General features: G+C 41.6%; 2 protein-coding genes across 6 annotated transcripts in view; one reads left to right on the top strand and one right to left on the bottom strand.

Annotated features, from left to right (window-relative positions):
* Nucleotides 1-20,335, bottom strand: part of slc52a2 (solute carrier family 52 member 2) — a 39,556-nt gene extending 19,221 nt beyond the window's left edge. For 2 of the 5 annotated variants that reach the window (XR_006026078.1, XM_042076174.1), the window contains exon 1: nt 5,609-5,746. Coding sequence is in view for 1 of the 5 variants with exons in the window: in XM_042076173.1 (XP_041932107.1) it covers nt 1,012-3,674; nt 4,340-4,403 (2,727 nt within the window). In the remaining 4 variants the exon portion in view is untranslated. Of the gene's footprint in view, nt 1-696; nt 3,675-4,339; nt 4,466-5,608; nt 5,749-20,221 lie in introns of those variants that run through there. The other 3 variants (XR_006026077.1, XM_042076173.1, XM_042076175.1) reach the window with 3 other exon arrangements.
* On the top strand, nt 5,660-20,704 carry fbxl6 (F-box and leucine-rich repeat protein 6). Its single transcript, XM_042076180.1, has 10 exons — nt 5,660-5,801; nt 6,655-7,331; nt 7,602-7,760; nt 9,680-9,743; nt 9,905-10,036; nt 10,758-10,865; nt 18,374-18,487; nt 18,919-19,150; nt 19,614-19,854; nt 20,244-20,704. The coding sequence occupies exons 2-10, from the start codon at nt 6,685-6,687 to the stop codon at nt 20,371-20,373; spliced, it is 1,827 nt and encodes a 608-aa protein (XP_041932114.1). The 5' UTR covers nt 5,660-5,801; nt 6,655-6,684; the 3' UTR covers nt 20,374-20,704.
* The last annotated feature ends 2,306 nt before the right edge of the window (nt 20,705-23,010 follow it).

The raw sequence follows: 23,010 nt of genomic DNA, 5'->3' as shown, positions 1-23,010 counted from the left end.
GTCTTATCCATCCATAGGCAACATATGCAACTGTAAGACATCGAATTTGCGGATTTAAGCTAGCCTGGGAAAACCTCTCTCCCTGGTTACACTGCATTGTACACATTTGTATTTTGTGTATTGTTTCAGTATTGTGTATAGGTCCTTTAGATTAGCGCCATCTAAAAATGAAATTCAGTAGTGGATCAGTTATCACATACTTAGTCCTTAGTCCGTCACATTGTTCACATGTACTTGATATGTACTGTACTTCATATGTTCATACAACTTAATATTCACAATGTAATGCTTACACCATTTTCTGGATGACTAATGGAATGATATGGGTTTACATGGTTTCAGAGATCGAAACCCTTTGACTGATATACCAGTAGGTTTCATCTTCGTACTAGTAAGTCGCAAGCCTGTATGTTGCATCATCTTCATTTACTCATATAGGGAATGTGATTCCTTTTTATTACTCTCCTGATTCCAAAAAAAAATTGTGAAATGCTTTCAAATTCAACCAGCTCCCCTTTAAGAATTGTAATATGTGCAGTTTCACTTGCACAGCATATAGTTTCATCAATAAATGCCTTTACATGAATAGCATATCCATGTGTAAATGTATGAACTGATAAACTGCAGGCAAATATTTTGAAGTTCAAGTCTTAATAAGGCTAGAAAGGATATGAGATATGAGACAGGATATGAAAATCCTTTTTATCATTTTATTGAATGTTTAGATCAACTCGTACAAAAATATACTGGTTAACACTTAACATACTCAGTTTCAAGAGAGAAACAAAGACAACGCTTAACAGATAACTCTTTCCACAAAGAGGATATCACAAAGAGGTAATAGGCAAATGTTCAGCCACTAAACAATCATTGTTACACTGATTATAAATTCACAGATTAACATCTCAATAACATAATTCTACGAAGTCTACACTACCGTGTGGCTCTGTACATGCAACTTCTAACTCAAATTCTATCTAGTGTCATCATGCTAGTTGATTAAGTCAACAACTAAGTAAAAGAAAATTCATTTTGGAAGTCGTTCATCTCCCTATAATTTTGGTAAGGGGGCATTCCTTCTCGTCCCAAGTTTATCTCTCGATCGTTATCATTTCCAGGACCTTTGTCCAGAGTATCTGCATGTGTGTCTCCAATAACTGGGACAGAACCTGTATCCATGCCTTCTGCGTCATCCTCCACCTCCTCTTCGTCTTCGTCCTCAACATCTTCGTTTGGACTTGCATAGCCCATTTCATTTGGCAGCACAACCTTTAACTTGGCCACCATATCAGTGAGCGAGAAGCCAACGTGAGCGAGGTTCGGGTTTCGTGAGCCAAGGACCACTTTTTGGTATCCCAGCTCACACCGGATGGCCTCTCGTTTTTGTGCATGTGTTGCACCTTCTAGACGCAGTAAAAGTTTATCTACATCTTGCTTCGTCCGACAAGGTCCTCCATTTTTTTCAATGGACATCAGTATGGTTTCTCGAGTGGCCTCAGACCCTTGGTCTTCACTTTGCTCCATTGCAACTGGCAACAGCAGCTTCCTCTGCTTTTTGATGAGTGGCTTGTTGAACACTGATGGTGGACTTTGCTGCATTGTTTTCGACTGTGGCTTTCCAGGAGGAGGGAAACGATTCTTCTGCCCTAAAGGAATCCTGGACGAGTCGGATGATGAGGCGAGGTCAGGTCTTTGACTCTTATATGGGAAGGCCTGTCCAAAAGGGTATTCCCCCATTAAGTGGGAGAAAGTACAGTTCATTAACTGATTTGACACCTCAGCAGAGGGTTCCTGACAATAGACCCCTCCAGGAAGGAAATCCTTTAAGTTCTCCTCTGTGACGGCAGCAATGACTTTCATGACTTTTTCCAGACAAGTTCTGATGAGTATGCCGAACTGATTCTCTGCATTGGTACTGCAAAATGAGAAGACCTTGCTGAAGGTACTCTCCTGCAGGGGAACCTGAAGGAAAACATTTGTAGCCATCTCAGGCTCCATGAGAGTTGTGGCATCTTTTGACCACTGCAGGAGCTTCTGGTAAAGACAGTAGATGTATCTGCTGTATAGAGCGTACTGTGCCTTGCTCTTAAGAAGCTGCCAGTATGGTCCAAGAACCTTGCAGTACACAATAGCCAAGACACACACCAAGGCTTGAATTGCATCATCGTTGGCATCCTCATTTATACTGTCAAGTATTATATTGGGTTCGTCATTCAGCGCTTGTAGATCAGAGAAGAAAAGAACCACATCTGTCCGGTGGTGGAGAAGGGCAGCAGCCGCTTCAAAGTAGTTGTTGAAGCGATTGGACACATTCGCTGGGAGTTTGGAGGGATTGCCTCTCTCGACACAAAAGGCTAGCCAGTGTCTCCTGCAATTGTTCTTTGTATTTTCATGAGGGCTTAACATGTCTGACGCCATGCGGATGTAACGGCATGTGGCACTTTCATCAAAATTCACAAAATACTTAAAGGTGGAATTGTTGTCCCGCCCTAGTTTCTCCCCAGTTGTGCTCTTAATTTCTTGCTCAAAGGACATTATCTGTTGCTCAATTGCATCATAAATGTCCAAAAGGTAATGTGTGTTGTAATGTAGAAAATCTAATGGAGACACTAAGGAGTGTGTATCACTGAGCGCATTAATCTGCTCGGTCATGAAACTCATGCCGTCATCCTCTGCAAGCATTAGTGTGTATTGATTCTTCAGAAGATCCAAGGAGACCTGCTTAGACACCTCAGTTTTACCTCCATACACATTTGACAGCTTCTGAACAGAGATTATAGAGACATCAAGCAGAGTGAGAGATTCTCCATCATTGATGTGAGGATTTCCTCTAGACCCAGGAACTGGTTCTGACTGATTGTTATACCCATCTGAATCATACTCCTCTTTCACAGTAACAAGCTTGTGCCGATTTGCTGTCTGTTTCTGTGTTACTGCCATAGGCTCGTCTTCCTCCTTAAGCCGAGGTCTCCCAGGACGCCGCTTTTGACCTCTTTTCTTAAAGTTGCCCCTGCGAGATGGTTTGTCTACAGCATCAGTATCGTCAGAGTAAAGATCAAAAGGAGTTTGAAGGAACTGATCCATCAGACCATTTGACCTGTATCTAGTCCTTTGGAAATTACGGTAGTGCACCATGAACTTTTTCAGCTTTGCTTTGAGCCATCTGTTAGCCTTCTGAATTTTTCCATCACTGCAGAACTGGGGATCAAAGTTTTTGAGCCATGACACTAAAACAAGGGTGTCAATTTTTTCTCGCATCACAAAATTACTCAACTCCAACATGAGACCATTAGTAATTTCAGTGCACTGGGCTTGCTCAGAGAAGTCAGACATTTCCAACAAATCTGTTCTTCCAATTCCAATGCTATCACATATGGGTCCAACAAACTCAAAATTAACATCTGACTCAAGAAACTTTTTTCGCGCATCACCAGTTAAGCTTAAAGTTGTCTCAATGTTTCTCTCAATCAAACACTGGAAATCGGCCGACTGGAACATAGAAAAAATCTTCTGGAGCCATTTCAGGACAGGCCCCCATTGGACTTCGTTGTCCTCTCGCATCAGTCCAACTTGAACCAAAAGCCGGTTTTTGCATGGCCTCTCATCCAACTGCAGTCCCTCACCAGTCTGAGATCCCAGGAAGTCACCAACCAGCTTATCATATGTGTCATCCCCTACAAAAAAGACATGCATACACAGTGTTGAACTCAAATTCACCTAAAGCACACAATTATGCATATTTGATAAATGAAGAGTAAATAAAAAGAATAAAAAAGCACCGCAGTGACTCCTGACTACGTTAAGCTTTCTCAGGATGGGTATTCATAATGACAACAAAGAGCACACCGTCTCGAGGTGACTGGGATGGAGGGTTGTGCAAAACTCCAGATCTGAATTGAAACTGGCTCTCAAATTCCAATTCAATTCTTGAATTTCCTTTGCATTTCAATTGAGGAAGCAGAATTGCAATTCGAATTTTGCACAACCCTGCTGGGATGGTCTTCATTTGGAATATCAATAGCACAGTTAGATTTGGTTACAGTAAATTAGTATTTGTTGAACCATAGTAGCACTATTATGAAAAGAGATGACAAATGGCCATGGGGGACATTTTCACTGCAACAGTAACAAGTTTCGACCTAGCTGCACAAAGACTACCGTTTACTAAAGCACTAGACACTTGTAGTGCTATATTTTGCTAAAATGTTGTATGCACACATTTGACTCTATGTTGTTTTTGATGTCGGACAAAAAGTCTGATGAACATTTTGGGGCCTTCCACAAAAGATAAACCAAACTGTGAAGTAAAGTATGCAATGAGGGTGGAATTAATACTCACTCAATTCATCAGCAAGACTGAGAATGCTTGGGCCTGCCAGTCCAGAGTCTTGATCTGTGTCCATGATTGAGGGTCCAGGGGAATTTGCTTGAGGTGGATGTATTTAAAACATCTGGGGAGCACCGGCTTCCAAATAAAGGCCAGATAAATGTTTTAGATGGTATGGTCACAAAAAAACAAATTGTTACTGTACAATATAACAAGATGTGATCTCTGAGGCAAATCTCTGGAGGGAAAAAGGTGCAGTAGCCCATGAGGCTTTTTTTCTTTTGACCTACTTCAACAATGAGTCTCCATAAACTGCACCCACCCCAAACCCATACAGGTTATAGATCATGTCTATAGGGAGGAAACATAGCATGCATGGCTGTTTTTATTCTTTGTGCAAGGATTGCAGATTTTTGACAAGAATAAGCTGATCTCAGGAATATTTCAGGAAAAACGTATTTCCGCATCACTGGCAAGCAACTCTCAAGAGAGAAACAGCAGAATGCAAAAAGTGGCTGCTGATTACATGGATTGCAAAAGATCCATGGCAAACTGGGCTAAAGGTTAGATTAGGTAATTACGTCCACTTTCTACTTTCAAAATTCTGATTGAAAATAATTTAACAGGGGTCAAAATAATGCGAGAGCTTTGAATCGATGCATAACCAATTCATTATTAAAATACCTTTAGGACATGAATACTTCGAATATACAGTGAACATTCGTAAAACGCTGAGGGAACGTTTGGCAGTTACCTCAAACCAGACAACACTACAAAATATACCCGGTTGTACTCATGATCCAAAGAAATTCTCTGCTTAGCACTGAACTCAGCCCCATGTGTAAAGCGCAAAAAGAGGAAGCTAATTTAGCAAGCTACCGTACAAGATAGCTAAGTTACATCATGGCGATTGCCCTTGCCTTCAACCGCGCGAAAATTAGTGTTTGCCTGAAGATGGGTGGGTAGCTACCGGGCTAGCTAGTGCGGTTTATCTGTAGCTCATAAACATGCAACTGATTTAATGTTAACGATGTCATCTATGAGTATACGATAACGAGTCTAGTGTTTACCCAAAACACGTTAATGTTAACATTGAACGCGTGAGAAACCAGGTTGTTACGAGATTGATACACAACGCATGCTATTGGATATTGGTTGGTAACGTTAGCAAGTCAGTTGTGCGATGATCATCCATGTTCTCACGTTCTTTATAAAAAATAACGTTGCCTTCGAGTCGAAGCAAAGTGATGTTAAATCCAACGTATTGAAGTTACTGCTTACCGTTAATGCAGTTATAGCGTTATGTCTGATTAGGAACAACCAGGAGAAGTCGACGTAGTACTCTATTGTCCAAATGCTTTTGAAATGGTGATGTTGGCGTTCGATATTATCAACTTCCTCCTAATTGCATCACCTTGGATCCAGACGAATACATATTAAAGTCAGAGCCCGTCTACGGATTAGACATTCTCTGGTAAAGTATTTCTGTTTACGTCCTTCTAGCAGCCCAACACTGAATGTGTGCACTATTGCAGCATGCATGGGTACTTTGCAAAGCACGATGGGATTTTCGCATTGAAGTTACCCAAGTGACATGCCCCCAACTCCACCAGTTGAGAGCAGTAAAGACAATACGCTTGACGCACTACATACAAATCTACAAGAGAAGAAATGTATCCGTGAAGACCGCATCAATAATGTTGATGGGATAATTATCTGTGATCATGTTACTTAACAGTCTGTCATGCTTGTCAGCTTTTGTTGAAATAGGATTCTAGATCATAGGTCACACTTTCACCCACCCAACCACACAATACTGCTTTAAGTTCTCATCACGTATTCGGCCATATGACTCTTGACGTCCAATTTGTTTGACTAGTGTGATCGCAGTATATGGGCACGGTGATGTCTACCAAAGACGTGACTTGCATGAGTAGGCTATTATTTTGACAGCAACAGTCCCCCCCGGAAGTTATCAGTATCTTGTTGGGCGATTGTCACCAACTTCCTAATGGTTTTGACCAGTGTACCTCAGTCTTTTGTTGTCAATAGTCGATTCTGCATTAATGAGAACACAAACAGACATGTATAATGCATGTTTACAGACAATATTTGATGTTAATAAGTAGTCCATTCAAAGTACGGGTATCTAATGCCATGGTATTTTTTAAAGATAGAACGAAGACGCAGTCATCCGATGATACTCGGTGAAAACATATGAGTAGCTAGCTAGGCTAGGTTTTTAGTTTTGATTTTAATTGGACACTGTTACTTAATAAATGAGCGTCTCTTGTCAATGAAAAGTCGTTGTCGGACTTTCTTGACAGAACCAAAACAGAGGATAACCATAGGCAGACATGGAAGGAGCCGACCACCACAATCCTTCGTTAGGTCCTCAGTCAGTTGTTGGGTTTGGAGACGGAAGGCAGGAGGAGGTGGAATCCACTTCAAGTGAGTTGCTTGTACCAACTGATGGCTTGGCAAATGGCAATTCAACTAGTGATGCGGCATCTAGAGGGCCTTCCAATAGAACTAACAAACGGAGTGCTCTTAAGAGAAAGAGTGGCCCCTCTACGGACTCAAAAGCCAAACTCAAAGCTAAGAGGAAGAAGTCTAAAAGTACCCGGACGCCCAGACCTAACTATACAATTGAGCAGGGAGAAGACATGCTCCTGATCATATCCAATGTCAGTCAGAGTGACAGTGTGTGGAGGCCCAAACCGAAGGGCCGCAAAAAGAAAATTAAGACACTGGTCAAGAAAAAAGGCCAAGAGATAATTGCCAAAAACAAGAAGAAAAGAAAACGTGTCAAGCCTATCAGACGGACTGTCATAGTGAACACTCAATCAGAGGGCAGTGACCCCGATCATCAGATTGAACAGGCAACTGTCACCCCCTCAGACGATGGCACTGACCGCTGGGGTCAGAGACTCCCAGTAGAGGTGCTGGTTAATATATTTCAGTATGTTGTTCATCGAGATGGGGCAGTGCCATTCCTGTGTAGGTGTGTTAACATATTAATTATTATATGAATCATGTATTATATATTCCTGTGTGTGTGATATTCAGACTGCTCAATGGCTTTGTTACATTTTATTTCATTTTATTTTATAACTATTGCATTGTTTTGTAAGAGAGCAGAACAAGTAATTTAGATATTTCCTTACATAGGATCACTCAGTGGATGAACACCTTTCACATAACAGGTTGTGTTTTCAGAGAATCAGTGGCATGTTCTTGATCTGTTATTCTGTTGTACTGTGTGATTGTGAAGGGTGTCGAGGGTATGTCGGTTGTGGAATGATGCCGCATCCAGTCCTAGCCTGTGGCGAAGTGTTACCATGGGATACTGCTGGATAGAACCTGGCAAGAGTCAGCTCCCCAAAACAGAGATGAGGATCAAGGACACTGTAAGCTGGATAGCACAGAACAGGTCAGATCTTTTAGCATGGACTGTGTGCTCCCCCTCTTATCAGTGGGGTATACTACGAATCTCGATTAGTGGGTTAGCGAGGTATGTTGCGCTCAAAGCCAGGGTATGCTGTGACACGAAAGTGGATCTGTTTTAGCGTCGCTATATCACCATGGTATCTTATGCTCGCAACTAAACCTGGTCGGGAGGAGGTTATGTGCTAAGTTATAGCTCAAATCGTGTAATCTGCTGCCACTGACCAATCAATTGTCTTGAAAAACGAAGTTATCTCACATGTAGAATTCTGTCATATATCTTACAGGTGGAGCTCCGCCTCTACAAACATTTTGGATCTCGAATGTGCTTTAATACTGTTGTGCGTGCAAGAAAGTTTTAAAAGGAAATAGGGTTGCAAAATTCCGGGAATTTTCAAAGTTGGAAACTTTCCATGGGAATTAACAGGAATATATGGGAAATAACAGGAATAAACGGGAATTAATGGGAATAAACTGGGAATTTTTAATATGGCAAGTTAGTCTATAACAGGGAACTTAAATGTAGTGGACAAAACCCCATCTTGCAGTCTAATATTCATTAAAACAACCTGATTTAATGCAATTTCAGTAGAATTTCTACCCTGCACATAATGTCAATCACATGCACACAGCAATCGGCATAGGCTGCTAGAAACCTATGGTGTGTTCATATGCATGAGGAAAAAATGTTCCAACCAATCAGATTTTGTTGTTGAGTGGTGTTGTGTATCTTGGGCAGTTCAGTGTGGCTAGTTTAGCACGCTAGTAAACCATAGGCAGAGAATGGGATTCCTGCTAGCATGCGAGCTAGCTTTGCATGCTAAGCTAAGCGAAATACGAACATACAAATCATATTGCTTATTACCAAACAAAACGTTAATGTTTGTATATGAAACAGTTTGTATGAATTACCCAAAATTCCCAGTTAATTCCCGTAAATTCCCATTAATTCCCATAATTTCCTTTAATTTCACGAAAGTTTCCAATTTGGAATATTTCCAAAATTCCCCAGCTTAACTTCCCATGTTAAGTTTCCAAAAAGTTTCTGGAAATTTACCGGAAATGTTCCGCCCCTTTACAACCCTAAAAGGAAATCATGAAGGCAACAGTAGTTCCCATTACTGACCATTTAAAAACTGTGAGAGGGCCCAGCTGTAGGTACAGCACTAGCCATAGCGGAGCAGGCAGAAGATCATTGAGAAATAAACGTGAATTAAAGCGACTGTCTTAAAGCGACAGTGCACAATTTATACATTTGTTAAACAGCATAAAATTAGCAGTATTTTAAAACATACTTTTCATACTAAATTATAGGCCATAAAAAGTGTATTTTTTTATGCGTGTGTGTGTGTGGGGGGGGGGGGGGGGGGGGGTTGTGCGGCCCGCCGGCCAATTTTCAAAACCCAATGTGGCCCTTGAGCCAAAAAGTTTGCCCACCCCTGGGCTAGACACTAAAAATGACCACAGTGTAGATTACACTATCGCTCATAAATGCGGAAGTAATTGATTTTTAATATAGGCGGTCTTGTGCGTCTCCACGTTTCACGATTGGCCAACGTCATCCCAACACCGAGAACGCACACATATCTGAGCTGAAAGCCTAGTTTGACAAATATATCACATAACTGCTATCGTAGTATCACTTAACGTATACCCCTGAGTCAAGGCTTTGTGAAGCCTCGATATGTCTACATAGCCTAGATATGTCTAACATGCTTCGGAGTATACCCCACTGGGATGGGTAACTGTTGTATGTTTGTTTATATTGTTGAGTTGAGCCTATTGAAGTTCAATTCAATATAGGTTTCTGCTGCTGAATTCTTCACCATTGTACACCTGCTTTGATATCCAGTGTCGATAAGCATGTTCAAATACATGCTTTGATTTCAAACTTTTCCCTTTCAGACTTTCTCAGCTCAGGGAATTTTCACTTTGTCACTGGAAAAAGAATGTGGACTACGTTGTTCAGGTAAGTACTTGTTAATGCATACGATTCATTGTACCATCAGTGCTTTTTCCCTCCATCGGCCAATGTACTATATCTCTTTTGTCATTAAATAGTGATCTTGTCAAAAAAGATTAGCCTTTTTTATTCATTTTTCATTGGTGATTTTCTTAAATATTTTTCAGGTTCTATCTGAGTCCTGCCCTCAGCTGAGCTCCCTGAAGCTGTCCCATTGTACAGGCGTGACAGACCGATCCTTCCAGAGTCTGGCCAGCCACTGCAAGCAGCTGGATAGCATAGATGTACAGAACAGTGATGTAAGTTCTGCCAGCATCATTCACATAAATTACATTGTTATATGTAATACGTACATTAATACATCACAAATGTAGCAGGCATACAATTACATGACAACATAAGGGCTAGGACAGAATATGTTTTTAGAGTATCTTGTATGGTATGCACACCTGTATATCATTGGTGTGCTGCCTAGACATTATAGCAATAATGCATAAATTGGCCCACAACATACATTGCTGTCTGAAGCACATATTGTGATGCAAGTGATAATTGGCTCATACAAAAATGTAATTTATACAATTGATTGTTGGGATCCTTGATAAGGGTCCTTGATTATGATTCATGGAAGTGGTGTTCGAAGCTATAGCACACGACACGAAAAAAAACTATTGTAAATGCTCAGTAACCTGTAATTGCAAAATAGTGTTACTGTGCCAAATAAAACTATTGTTGCATCTGTGTTATGTTTGGGAACCATTCTGTTATGCGGCTGAAGAACTATATTGCTTGGCAGAAGAACAATCCTTTGTTATTGATAGGTTGTTATGTTTTTATCTGTGTGTTTATTTTTTGAAAGGTGTTTAGAACATTTTTATAACAGCAACACAGCTGAAAGTCGCTTTAATCCACAGCCTCTTAAAGGTTATGTGAATCAGGGCTAAACCAGAAGTGTGATGTAGGCATTTTTCATGGGAACCTTTTTTAAAAGTGTGTGCCCGCCCTCTCATCCCTCTTTAGGTCCAGGGTGAAGGCCTTGTCACATTCTTCGAAACCTCTGGTCATCAGATCCGGAGGATACTATTTAGCCATGGTTCAAAGAGCGAGAAACTGCTCACCATCATATCAGTAAGCGGTCTACTTTTCTAGGTTTTGATTAGCACATAATATTTACTCAGTCAGTCAGTTACTTTCAGTCAGTGAAATTAGCTGTTGCATTCTAGACAATGAACTTTGTGTTGAACCAGGTGCTGTTCAGACAGAATATAGTCAGCAATAAATGGGTCGTATGGGCTGACAGACATACCCATTCTAGACAATGAGCTTTGTGTTGAACCAGGTCACTAGAGGGTGCTAGAGAGCTGGCGTATCGCATCTTCTATGGGGTTAAGGTCATTTTTTTATGGCAGGGATACATGGTCCTTAAACCAGGTACTGGTAGCTTTGGCACTGTGTGCAGGTGCAAAGTCCTGTTGAAAATGAATGAAATCTGCATCTCTATAAAGTTGGTCAGCAGCAGTAAGCATGAAGTGCTCTAAAACTTCCTGGTAGACGGCTGCGTTGACCCTGGACCTCAGAAAACACAGTGGACTAACACCAGCAGATGATATGGCACCACAAACCATCACTGACTGTGGAAACTTTACACTGGACTTCAAGCAACGTGGATCCTGTGCCTCTCCTCTCTTCCTCCAGACTCTGGGACTTTGATTTCCAAAGGAAATGCAAAATTTACTTTCATCAAAGAACAGAACATGCAAGAGTATGGCCTATGGTGGGGATCGCCACAGATGGAGCGAGTGTTATGGTAGGAAAAAATCACTCCGTGTACACTTTACTCAAAGAAAAACAGCCCGATCTAAACCTCTGTCATTCATTGGATATAGTGGCAAACAAGGCCATTGCTCAACTCCCTAGCAATCTAGACTATACGATAAGAGAAACCTACAACTGGTTTTCTCACTCAGCCAATCGTCAATCTGACTACAAAATTCTAACTGATGGAGCGTGCCCACTAAAAGTACTGTCACCGTCCACTACGCGTTGGTTAGGTGTAGCTGACTGCATCGACCGAATTTTGCAACAGCGAGATGCACTGAAGCTGCACTTCAGTCTCGCAGCCAGTGCAGAACACTGCTACTCGGCAAGGCTGTTGAGTGAAATGTACAGTAATCAAGCAAACATACTATACATGAACTTCCTTCGGCCAATCTTGGTGGAAATAAAAACAGTGAACAAGTTCTTTTAATTGGAGACAGGGGACTCACTGGGTGTCTTTCGGGATCTTGAGAGACTTTACTTGTCCACTCTAAAGAGAGTCGCAAAGCCCAGTGTTTTTTGAGTTAATAGCGACTGTCATCTCAGAGAACTAGATCTAAAATCAACTAGCATATACCTCTCCGCCCAAGACGCAGACTTGGGCACCACATTTCAAGAGGAGCTCAAAGCGCTGAAGTAAAGGAAATTATCTCTCTGCGGTGCTTCGCTTTTATCAAAGAACTGTTGGTGCAATATCAAATGCGCTTACCCGAATCGCTGGCCATGCTGCGGAAACTGGAGCTGCACTCCCCTAAGTCAGTGATGTCCACCAAACAGACCAAGGGTCAGAGAGTTGCCTATGAACTTTTTTATATGCTCCGTCAATACTTCGGACTGTCAGTGGAGAAATGTCGCATCAGCTGGCTTCTCAAGTGACCAGGCCATTGACATGTTTTGGATGGAGATTGAGGCCTTCAAAGACGCTGGGGGGGAATAAGTGTTTTGAAGAACTAGGACTGGGTGCAATTAAATTGCTGTCTGCCAATATCCAATGCCCACGTAGAGAGAGCGTTTTCCCAAGTGGCTCTCTTGAAAGACGACAGGAGGAACCGTATGGGACTGCCAGTGGCCAATGGAGGTGCGCTCCGGCCTGCGCAGAAATGAATGGACGTCCGCAAATTTCAGACCTCCCCGGCAGTTGTTGCGGAGGTTTGATTCTTCAATGTATTAGGCCTAGGCTACGTGTTTTGGCAACTGTTCTTGCGGTATTGATGATGTTCATTTTTATGCATGATGAAAATGTTGTTCTACATTTTACATAACATGCTTTCTCAATACTGGCAATGTTTTTTTAAATGCCTAACAATGTATTAGGCTACATTATGTTTACCCGGCAGTTGTTGCGGAGGTTTGATTCTTCAATGTAGGCTATTAGGCCTAGGCTACGTGTTTTTGCAGCTGTTCTTGCGGTATTATATAGAAGCTTTATTGCAGACACAGGTCCATATCATACACACACATGATACATAGTATAAAAAGGAGATACAAAATACATAGAAAATCACATTAGCCTATAGGACATACAGGCATTTGCGCCAATGCCTTCTTAACCTAGAAGTGAATCTGAAGCAGCTTTTCAGAGGGCTGACTAGGGCTTCAATTATTTGGTTCTCTGACTTGTCCAGTCGGCACATAAAGCTAAACATCAATTGTCTTAAGAGTGCCTCACAGGTAGGCACTCTAGTGGACACAAATAATTGGCTGGCACTGTGCCCCCTAGGGACACGAAGCAGCAACCTCATTGCATCATTGTATGCTACCTTAAGCCTCTGCAAACTTTTCTTCTTATAGTTGGACCACAATTGAGCAGTATAGTGGTGTTATGTAGGTTCTAAACAGGGAGCACTTCACAGAGTCAGAGCACATAGAAAACTTATAAGCATGTTAGCTTGAGAGTAAATTTTACAGCGCTGTCGGTATAGGTCTTTGTCATCTGTCCAATCATCAGATATGACATGGCCTAGGTATTTAACCTCCTCACACACATCAAGAGGGCTGTCTGACAAATAAAAGGTCGGGAAAGTTGATTTCCTGTCCTCAGCACTTCTAACTATCATTATATGGCTTTTCTTAGCATTATATGTTACGTCATAGTCAATGCCATACTGGGAGCACACCTTTAGCATCTGCTGCAGCCCAGCACTATATGGGCAGAGCAAGACCAGGTCATCTGCATACATGAGATGAGTAACAATAGTGTTGCCCACAAGGCAACCTGTATTTAACCTATTTAGCTGATTTGATAAGTCATCCATGTAAACATTAAATAGAATAGGTGACAAAATTCCTCCTTGCCGCACTCTGTTACTGACACAGAATGGAGCAGATACAACATTGTCCCATTTAACCTGGAATGTCTGATGAGCGTACCAAAACACCAAAATTCTCACAAAAAAATTGGGAGCACCTCTTTCCAACAGTTTTACAAACAATTTTTCATGATTAATTTGATCAAATGCTTTTGATGCATCAATAAAACATAGAAATACAGATGAATTCAGGCTAGTGTAACTTGACACAATATCTTTAAGAGCGTAGATACACATGTCAGTTCCATGCTTCCTTTTAAACCCAAACTGATTTTCATTAGTGAGAACATACATTTCTAGTTTTGTTAAAAGTGTTCTCTCCAGTACTTTAGACAAGATACTGGCTAATGCAATAGGTCGATAATTGTCAATACTGTTAAGTTTGCTGGCCTTGTCTTTCAGCACAGGCACTAGCAATACAGACAAAATAGCATTAGGCAGGACACCATGAACAAGGCACCCATTAAAACACATGGAAAGCAAAGGACAGAGCTTTTGGTTTGCATATTTTAGATGCTCTGCAGTGATGCAGTCCATACCACAAGCTCTGTTGTTATCCAACATATTAATGGCATCATAGATATCTGCTGCCCTAACTATCATATCTGCTGAGACATTACTATGTTTATGAAAGATTGTAACTGGGTTACTTTTGACACAATTAAACAGATTACGGTAGTGCTCACGCCAAAGCTCAGCTATTTTTTCTGGGCTACTAACACCTTCAATGTCAGACGGTAGGGGTGTTTTATTATTATTCATTACTTTAACCTCTTTCCAGAAGTCAGTAAGTCAGTATTAATATGATGTTCATTTTTATGCATGATGAAAATGTTGTTCTACATTTTTTAAAAGCCTGACAATGTATTACATTATGTTTATTCAAAGATGTCAGAAATGTTTTTTTCTGTGACATCGTTGTTGGGCGGTTTTTTGCTGAAGTGGGCGGGTTTTCCAACATGATTGGGCGGAAATCACTCAATCTAATCTGACAACACTGAAAGTGGGATATAGTGCAACTGCTTCCCCAAAACAATTCCTCCATAACTGTGTATTTAATCGTTTGATATGTGGATAACTTTCAGTGGACTAAACAAAGGGGAAAGATTTTGTTATCACAAGGCTAGCTGGTTCGTTATATGGCGAAGCATATAGCCAACTTTGTTTGCAGCAGCAGTGAAGCTGAGTTTGTTGTTAACATTGTTGGTAACTGTCAGGGAATTTAACCCCAACATATAGATACAAGAACCACACGTAGTATGGCTTTGCCCACAAACTCTGGTACCAAGAGGAGAGCCTGCTAATGTAAGGAAGAATTCCTCACACCATCAGTCTCTGACTCTGCAGCCCAAAAGCTGTGTCTTTTATTGTACAGATGCACACAGAAAATATGAAGCAAGACATAGCGACTTCATTGTGACATACTCTTATCTCACCCACACACAGACAGGGTGCAGTTTCCTGTCTGTCTGGGTGCACACTTAACTTGTACTCTCTGTTCTTAGAACTCAGCACAACAACATTTAACTTGAACTCTCTGTTCTTAGAACTCAGCATAATTTCCTTACAGTAATGTAAACGTTTCTTCAGTTAGGAGCAGTAACCTACTGTTTTTTTTATGTTGCATTCATTTTCATTGGCAAAAGCTAGCCTAATATGCATGAGAACCTACACGCAATGGGCGTGAGACACACGCAATTCAACAAGTTCACACGCTCACACACCACACCTTGCATTTCTCACGCAGAAATATTACTAGAGATGTCAAGGTATCTGCATAGTTATTAGTTATTAGTTATTATTATTTCGCAAGGTTCAGACCTAGGTTCGCACCACTGGAGCTAAGCGGAACGAAATTCATCTGGCGAGAGTCAGGTTACTACGGAGCCCCTAAGGGGACATGAGCAAAAAAAAATCTAAAGTTTAGTTTCATGTGCTCATGTGAAACTTTCATGTGCTCACTTGAAACTTTCATGTGCGCACGTGAAACTTTCATGTGCGCACATGAAAGAGTCACGTGAGCACATGAAAGTTTTGTGTGTACACGCAAAACCTTTTCACATGAAAGTTTCATGTGAGCACATGAAAGTTTTACGTGAGCACATGAAACTAAACTTTAGATTTTTTTTTGCTATCTTTTTGGTGCTATCTACACCACCTCCTTGGGACAGATTATCCGTTCACATGGCTTCTCATACCACTGCTATGCAGACGACACACAGCTCTATCTGTCCTTTCCACCTGAGGATCTCGGATTGCCTCTCAGACATAGCTACATGGATGAAGGCACACCACCTCCAGCTGAACCTCTCAAAGACTGAACTGCTGGTCCTCCCAGCTAAACCTACCATACACCACGACATCAACATCAAATTTGACTCCCTGTCTGTTTCACCTACCAGGACTGCAAGAAATCTAGGAGTTGTTCTCGACAACCAACTAAACTTCTCAGATCATGTTGCCTCTGTCGCCCGGTCATGCCGTTTCGCACTACAACATACGGAAAATCAGGACTTACTTGACTCAAGATGCTACCCAACTTCTGGTTCAGGCAATAGTCATCTCACGACTCGACTACTGCAGAACCCGGCGGCGCGCCTGGTCTACAACCAACCCAAAAGGGCACGTTACCCCCGCTGCTCATCCAGCTACACTGGCTACCTATGGCGGCCCGCATCAAATTCAAGGCTCTAACGCTTGCCTACAAAGTAGTCTCCGGTTCTGCTCCCACCTACTTGAATGCCCTCATACAGACATACGCTACCTCCAGACCGCTGTGCTCCTCAGACGAACGACGTCTAGCTCTACCACCGGTACGCTCAAGCCAATCCAAACTTTTCTCATCTGTTGTTCCTCGTTGGTGGAACACACTGCCAGTTCCTACAAGGGCAGGGACATCCTTCTCCATTTTCAAAAAACTCCTGAAGACCCAGCTCTTTAGAGAACATCTCCTCTCATAGCAACACTTACAACAAGTCTTACTGATCCTAGCACTCACCAGCCGTCTTAAACTGACAAGTAACTGTTAAAAACAGCACTCATTGATGCACTTATTCTTACTGTACTCTAATGTTTTTAAATTGTCCTAAAATTGTTGAGAATTGCTCTAAAACTCTTTGGCTAAAAATGCGTCAGCCAAATGTAATGTAATGTAATGTAATGTAAGAGCCCAAAAGATTCTGAAGGACTCTTCTCATCCTAACAATGGATTATTCCTACCGCTGAAATCAAGAAGACGCCTATGTAGTCACAAAGCCAGAACTGAGAGACTCAGAAGTTTTTATCCCCAGGCCATCCGAACTCTGAACTCACACTATAGCCTACTGACTTTGCACACATTCACTCCTCAGCACTCTCAAACATTTCCCAACTCTGAACTCACACTATACTGACTTTGCACTCATTCACTCCTCAGCACACATGACCCCCCCCCCCCCCCCCCACACACACACACACACACACACACACACACCTACATGACTTTTAGCACTTTTACATCCCTCTCCCTATGCTACAGACCTTTTATTTATTTTCTTATTTCATCACACGTCAAAACACACACACACACACACACACACACACATCTGACTTTCTCCAACTTTTGCACATCTCCATAGAACTTTTTATTTTTGATTTCTCCTCCATCTATCTACCCATGTCCTTGATTGCCTAGCCTTTCTGCGCCCACCACCCACCCCACCCCCATCCCCAACACACACACACAAAAACACACACACTTACATCATCACCGTCATCACCTCACATACATACATACAGCACACTGCTTGCTACAGTAAGCCTCCTCTACATACTTGCTGCACACTGCCCCCCCCCCCCCCCCCCCCCCTACATACACAGCACATTATTTCATCAGGAAGCTTCTCCAACACACATCCCCAACATACTTACAGCACACTGCCCCCCCCCCCCCCCCCCCAATACACAGCACATTGTCTCATGAGGGAGCTTCTCCAACACACATATTGCACACTGCCCTCTCCCCACATACACAGCACACTATCCCATCTCCCCCGTCATCCCCCCAACACACACACCAAGACCCCTGGCAGTTGGGTTAGCCCCTTGAACCGTGGATCTGCCCAAGGTTTCTTCCTTGGTTAGGGAGTTTTTCCTTGCCCCTGTTGCTCTTGGGTGCTCCTTGTTGGTGTTTTTGAATGGAATTACTGAAATAAATCAACTTTTTCATGATATTCTAATTATATGAACAGCACCTGTAGTCAGCAATAAATGGGTTGTATGGGCTGACAACAGACATAGCCTTTCATTGTACATCTGCTCTAAACATGCAGCATTTAAAAACAATGCTGGAGAACAAATATTACATAATGTGCACAGATGAAGTTTAGTTAGTATTACCAAGTGCATTCAAAGTTAGCACATGGCTGCTTACATCCTCTTAGCTGCTTTATGAAATGCTCACTAATGAATTTGTGACGTGAGAATGTTAAGTGAACTATTAGAAAGTCAACAGTCGTTTGTCATCCACAGAAAGGCTGCTGTCCTGAGCTTCGCTCACTGGCAATCAACACCAATCTCAACACTGGATTCTCTCAGCTTCCCATCTGCATTCCAGCTTTGCAGATGGGTTGTCCCAAGCTTCAGGTGCATGTTTATTTTTGTTTTGTCTGTATCCCAGGTACAGGTACAGGATGTACAGGTAAATTAAATATGTTGCCAATTTCTTCTTGTCCTTTTCGATGTTGTTTTTTAATTAAATGCTTGTCCAGGATCATTATAGTCTAATTGCTCAAGTATTTTTCTTGGCAGCACACATTACAATTCAGTCAGAACTACATTGATACTGCTCTGATTTTGACTAAAGACACTATTCTATCTACACTATGGGTCTGTGTCTGTCCCTGTATCTCAGAGCACAATGTTAGCATCATACATGTGATTCCTACTGAGAGTTTACAGAATTAAGCGATGTATGCATTCTCTGCACTGTACGTTACTTTGGGTAAAGCAGCTAAATTGCACTTTTGACTATTCTGCTCATGTGACTTGAATTTTTTGTAATTTCCCATTGTCAGGTTTTCAGCATGATGAACGTGATGCCAAGGGCCAAGACGACTCGGAACGTTCCGACCTCCACTCTTGGCTTTCCTATGTTGGAGGAGCTGTGCATCGCAACCTCATCTGTGTCCTTCTTCACGGATCAGGACCTGAACAGTCTGCTCCACGGTTCCCCCCGGCTGCGAGTGCTGGACCTGCGAGGCTGCTCGCGTGTGACCCCTACTGCCCTTTCTGCCCTGCCTTGTGAAGGTGAGCCAAAGTTTAGCCTGCACTGCTGTATGTCTGAGTTCAGAGTGTTGACATTAACAAAACAAACTCTCAACTATGCTGAATGTTATGGGGGTTTAATGTAATGTAAATAATCTGTCCATAATTATAAAATATACTTTTTATTGTTTAAACGAGTAAATGTTGGAGGTGTGTATCAGATACAGTGGATAGTGTACTTGTTTTTGACGTGGTGGAAATGTAAATAATCTGTCCATAATTATAAAATATACTTTTTATCGTTTATATGAATAAATGTTGGAGGTGTGTATCAGATGCAGTGGATAGTGTAAATAACAATGCAAATGTGTTAGAATGTGTATGAGTACACTAACTATTGCCGTCTAACATGCATTTATTGATATTTCTTGTTATTGTTTGTGAGCCATTGACTCTATGTTGAGTAACGTTTTCTTACTTTCTCCACCCCTCCTCCCGCCTCCAGATTTAGAGTGTCTGTTCTGGGGCCTCTACTTTAACAGCACATCAGTGGCATCTTCTAAAAAGGGGCTGCACCTGCTGACACAAAAGTGGAGCCGCACGCTCCGTGAACTGGACATCACCAACCATGCCTTCTCTGAGGAGGACCTGGAGATCGCCATTGGTAACCTGGCCCTTGGTGAGGGTGTGGAAGGCCTGCGTTCACTGAACCTCAGTGGGACCAAAGTCACTTCACAGGCCCTCAGGTACACCACAGCCACACACAGAAACCTCTAGTCCTCTAATGGGGTTTTTGTTTTTGTTATTGTTCCACAGAAACCTCTCAGTGGAACAAAATAGCAGGAAGGAAGCGTGGGTGATGATACGCCAAAACATTCCAGTTACTCAGTATCAAATGTGTTGCCGCTTGTCCCCATCACATTGCAAGTTTTTATAGACATGCCTGCTCATGAGTACAGAAAAGATAGCTGTTGCTTTTGAAGCGGAAGAAGAGCACGTAGACATATATAAATCCATCAGCTTGTCTTACTCTATCAGGTGATGCTGAGATTTGTTATCTATGTCATAAAGTTTTATACCACAAGTTGTAACTTACTCTCCATTTTTCCTTACCTTAAACCATGTCTGTTCTCAGGTTACTGATTGGCCATGCTGTTGCTCTGGACTACCTAAACCTGTCATCATGCCGCTACCTTTTGAGGGGAATGAAGAAATTGTACCGTGGCCAGGAGGATATACGCCAACTCCTGGACAAATTAGAATAGAGTTTTAGGTAACACATTTCAGTCACCAACTAAACATCCAGTGCTCCTGTAAATGGGTTTATTGGATGTTCTGGATATTGTGGTAAATAATAGACTAGATCATCAGTATTTGTCATTAAATTGTAATTTAATTGAAAGTGATAAGATGCTACTGATCACTAATTCACAGGAGAAATGTGAAGACTGGTGTTCTACCATACATCACCTGTCACCTAAACATTAAGTTTTTGTGCTGTACTCTGTCAGTCTTCTTTTTGTACATTATTATTGTTTTTATACTACAGTTTATACTTATGAAATAAACATTCTCAATGCTCAATACATGACGTGACATCCTCAGGCTACTGCACCCTTATTTGAAATGTATAATGTAAAGACCGTAAAGATGACAAAAATGAAAATGAAATTCGCCTTTTACAAAATGGTGGACTTACGTGGTTCGCGCAGATCCGATGAGAAAATGTTTGGGGAGGTATGGGGTTACTGAGTTTACAAATCACGCGCAGAGGCGAACGCTTCTTGATGCGTTGTCAGAGCCCCATTAAAAACGTGTGTGATCCAACAACAAATGTGAATGCAGCCCCTATGCCGCGACGCAACGCAAAGCGTCTGAAATGTCAGCTGGAATGTGAGCCCGGCGAGGAGATGCTATTCACCTTATTCAGCCCCGCCCATTTTGTAAAATTCCACGTTGTCTTTAAACTTCCGGTCGGCTAGCTACGTCTAGTTAGCTTCATTGGGATAACACGGCAGAAGAGGATAGAGAGGCTAACTTAGAGAACAGCCGCTCCAAAGTCAGTTTTTTCCTAACTTCAGATAGGAAAGCTGTATAACAGAAATGTCTTAAGTCACCAAAATCCTAAATAAACGTTCCTAACTTTAGGATGACCCATAATATATGATGCCAGTCATCTCGATAGAGCTCTGCTATCTCAATGTATCGCAATGGATGTACTGCTCAATCGGAAGTTCGGAGACAATGTGGGCAAAGCTATATAAATACCTTATTCCGCGCGCAATTATGGGGGCCATAATTGCGCGCGGAATAAGGTAAATAGCAAAGGCTAATATGAATAACTAAATAGTTGAATGAAATACTCCTAAACTGGGCTGGTGCGTTTTGTTGAGTTCGAAGACAAAAGCAGTGTTTGTGGCCTAGGCTGCAGGTTAAAACATTTCAAAACAATTTTACAAAGTGTAAGGCTATTTGCACCCCTGGTACAATTAGCAGTGTATGCTATTCGTACCCTGGTGCAATAAGAAGTGAATTCTATTCATACCCCGGTCACACAACAATGTGTCCTATTAGTACCCCCGTCTGGTACAAATATCAATGTATGCTATTCGTACCCCGGTGCACACAGCAATAGTACCCCGTCTGGTACAAATATCAATGTATGCTATTCGGTGCACACAGCAATAAGTACCTCGTCTGTTACAAATATCAGTGTATGCTATTTGCACCCCTGTGCATTTAATCTGGTATATTGATCACACAATGTAATAATATATATATATTTTTTTTTTTAAAAACAAGCAATATGTTTTTTTGTTTTTTGTAAGTTTAATTTTAAATGTGACGCGATATGACAGCATTTGAAGTGTCAGGTCCTCTGTAGCTAATACCCACAGAGTAACATGAGTAAGGGCAGCAATAAACTAGATGTACCGCATAGCGGTACAAAATATGACCGCCTCCCAGTCCTGCATATTCTCTTCGCAAAAATAAATCACGCTTGTCAGTTTGTCTCCATCTCCTACCCCTGCAACTAATGTGCATGTAAATGAGTGTGTGCATATGTGAGTTTGCTTTTGTTTATAAGAGTGTGTGTGTGTGTATGTGTGTGTCTGTGTGTGTGCATGTGCGTATGCGTGCCTGTGTTTGTGTGTTTATGTGTCTGCATTCATGTGGGTGGGTGTTTGTGCATGTGTGTGTGTGTGTGTGTGTGTGTGCTTGCCTGTCTGTATGTGTTTATGTGTGTGTGTGCTTGCCTGTCTATATGTGTGCGACTGTGCGTGCGTGCGTGTGTGTGTGTGTGCATGTGTGTGTGTGTTCTTGGGTGCAACAGTTCAGGTAGGGCTAGTTATTTAGGGGAGTGGCCACCAAGTTTCATGTTCCCTGGTGTTTCAGTAACCCGGGAATCACTGACCAAAATTGATGACGGTAAAATAAAAAAATACATTTCTTTTTTATATTTTAAATGACTTGTTGTCCTGATTCTTCCTGTGGATCTTAGTGGGCACTGAGGAAGCAATAATTTCATCGCTAGTTTTTCATGATTACTATTTCAATTGTTTCATATCAAAATTCACTACTTAATTATGTGTTTTATGTAGTTTGTCGAGGACTGGTTCAGACACGTCACATCCATAACGTGAAACCGTCACATCCATAACGCCAGTTTTTCCTACATAATGCATTACGAAAATGAAGCATAGGTTCAAAAACACACTTTTTGTGTTCATTCAAGTCTCGTTCATGGTACATATATCATAGTTTCGGCAGTTTCCTTTAAAATTCACAGAGTTTGTAGTTTGTAAAACCTGTAATCTCTCATAAAAGTGTGTCCATTTCATGTCACATCCATAATGCTGATAAAATGCCTTGTATTCTTAGGATGAAATTGATTATATGAC

This window comes from Alosa sapidissima, chromosome 21, assembly GCF_018492685.1.
Source record: "Alosa sapidissima isolate fAloSap1 chromosome 21, fAloSap1.pri, whole genome shotgun sequence".
NCBI lineage: Eukaryota > Metazoa > Chordata > Actinopteri > Clupeiformes > Clupeidae > Alosa > Alosa sapidissima.
This window is presented reverse-complemented; position numbering and strand designations above follow the sequence as displayed.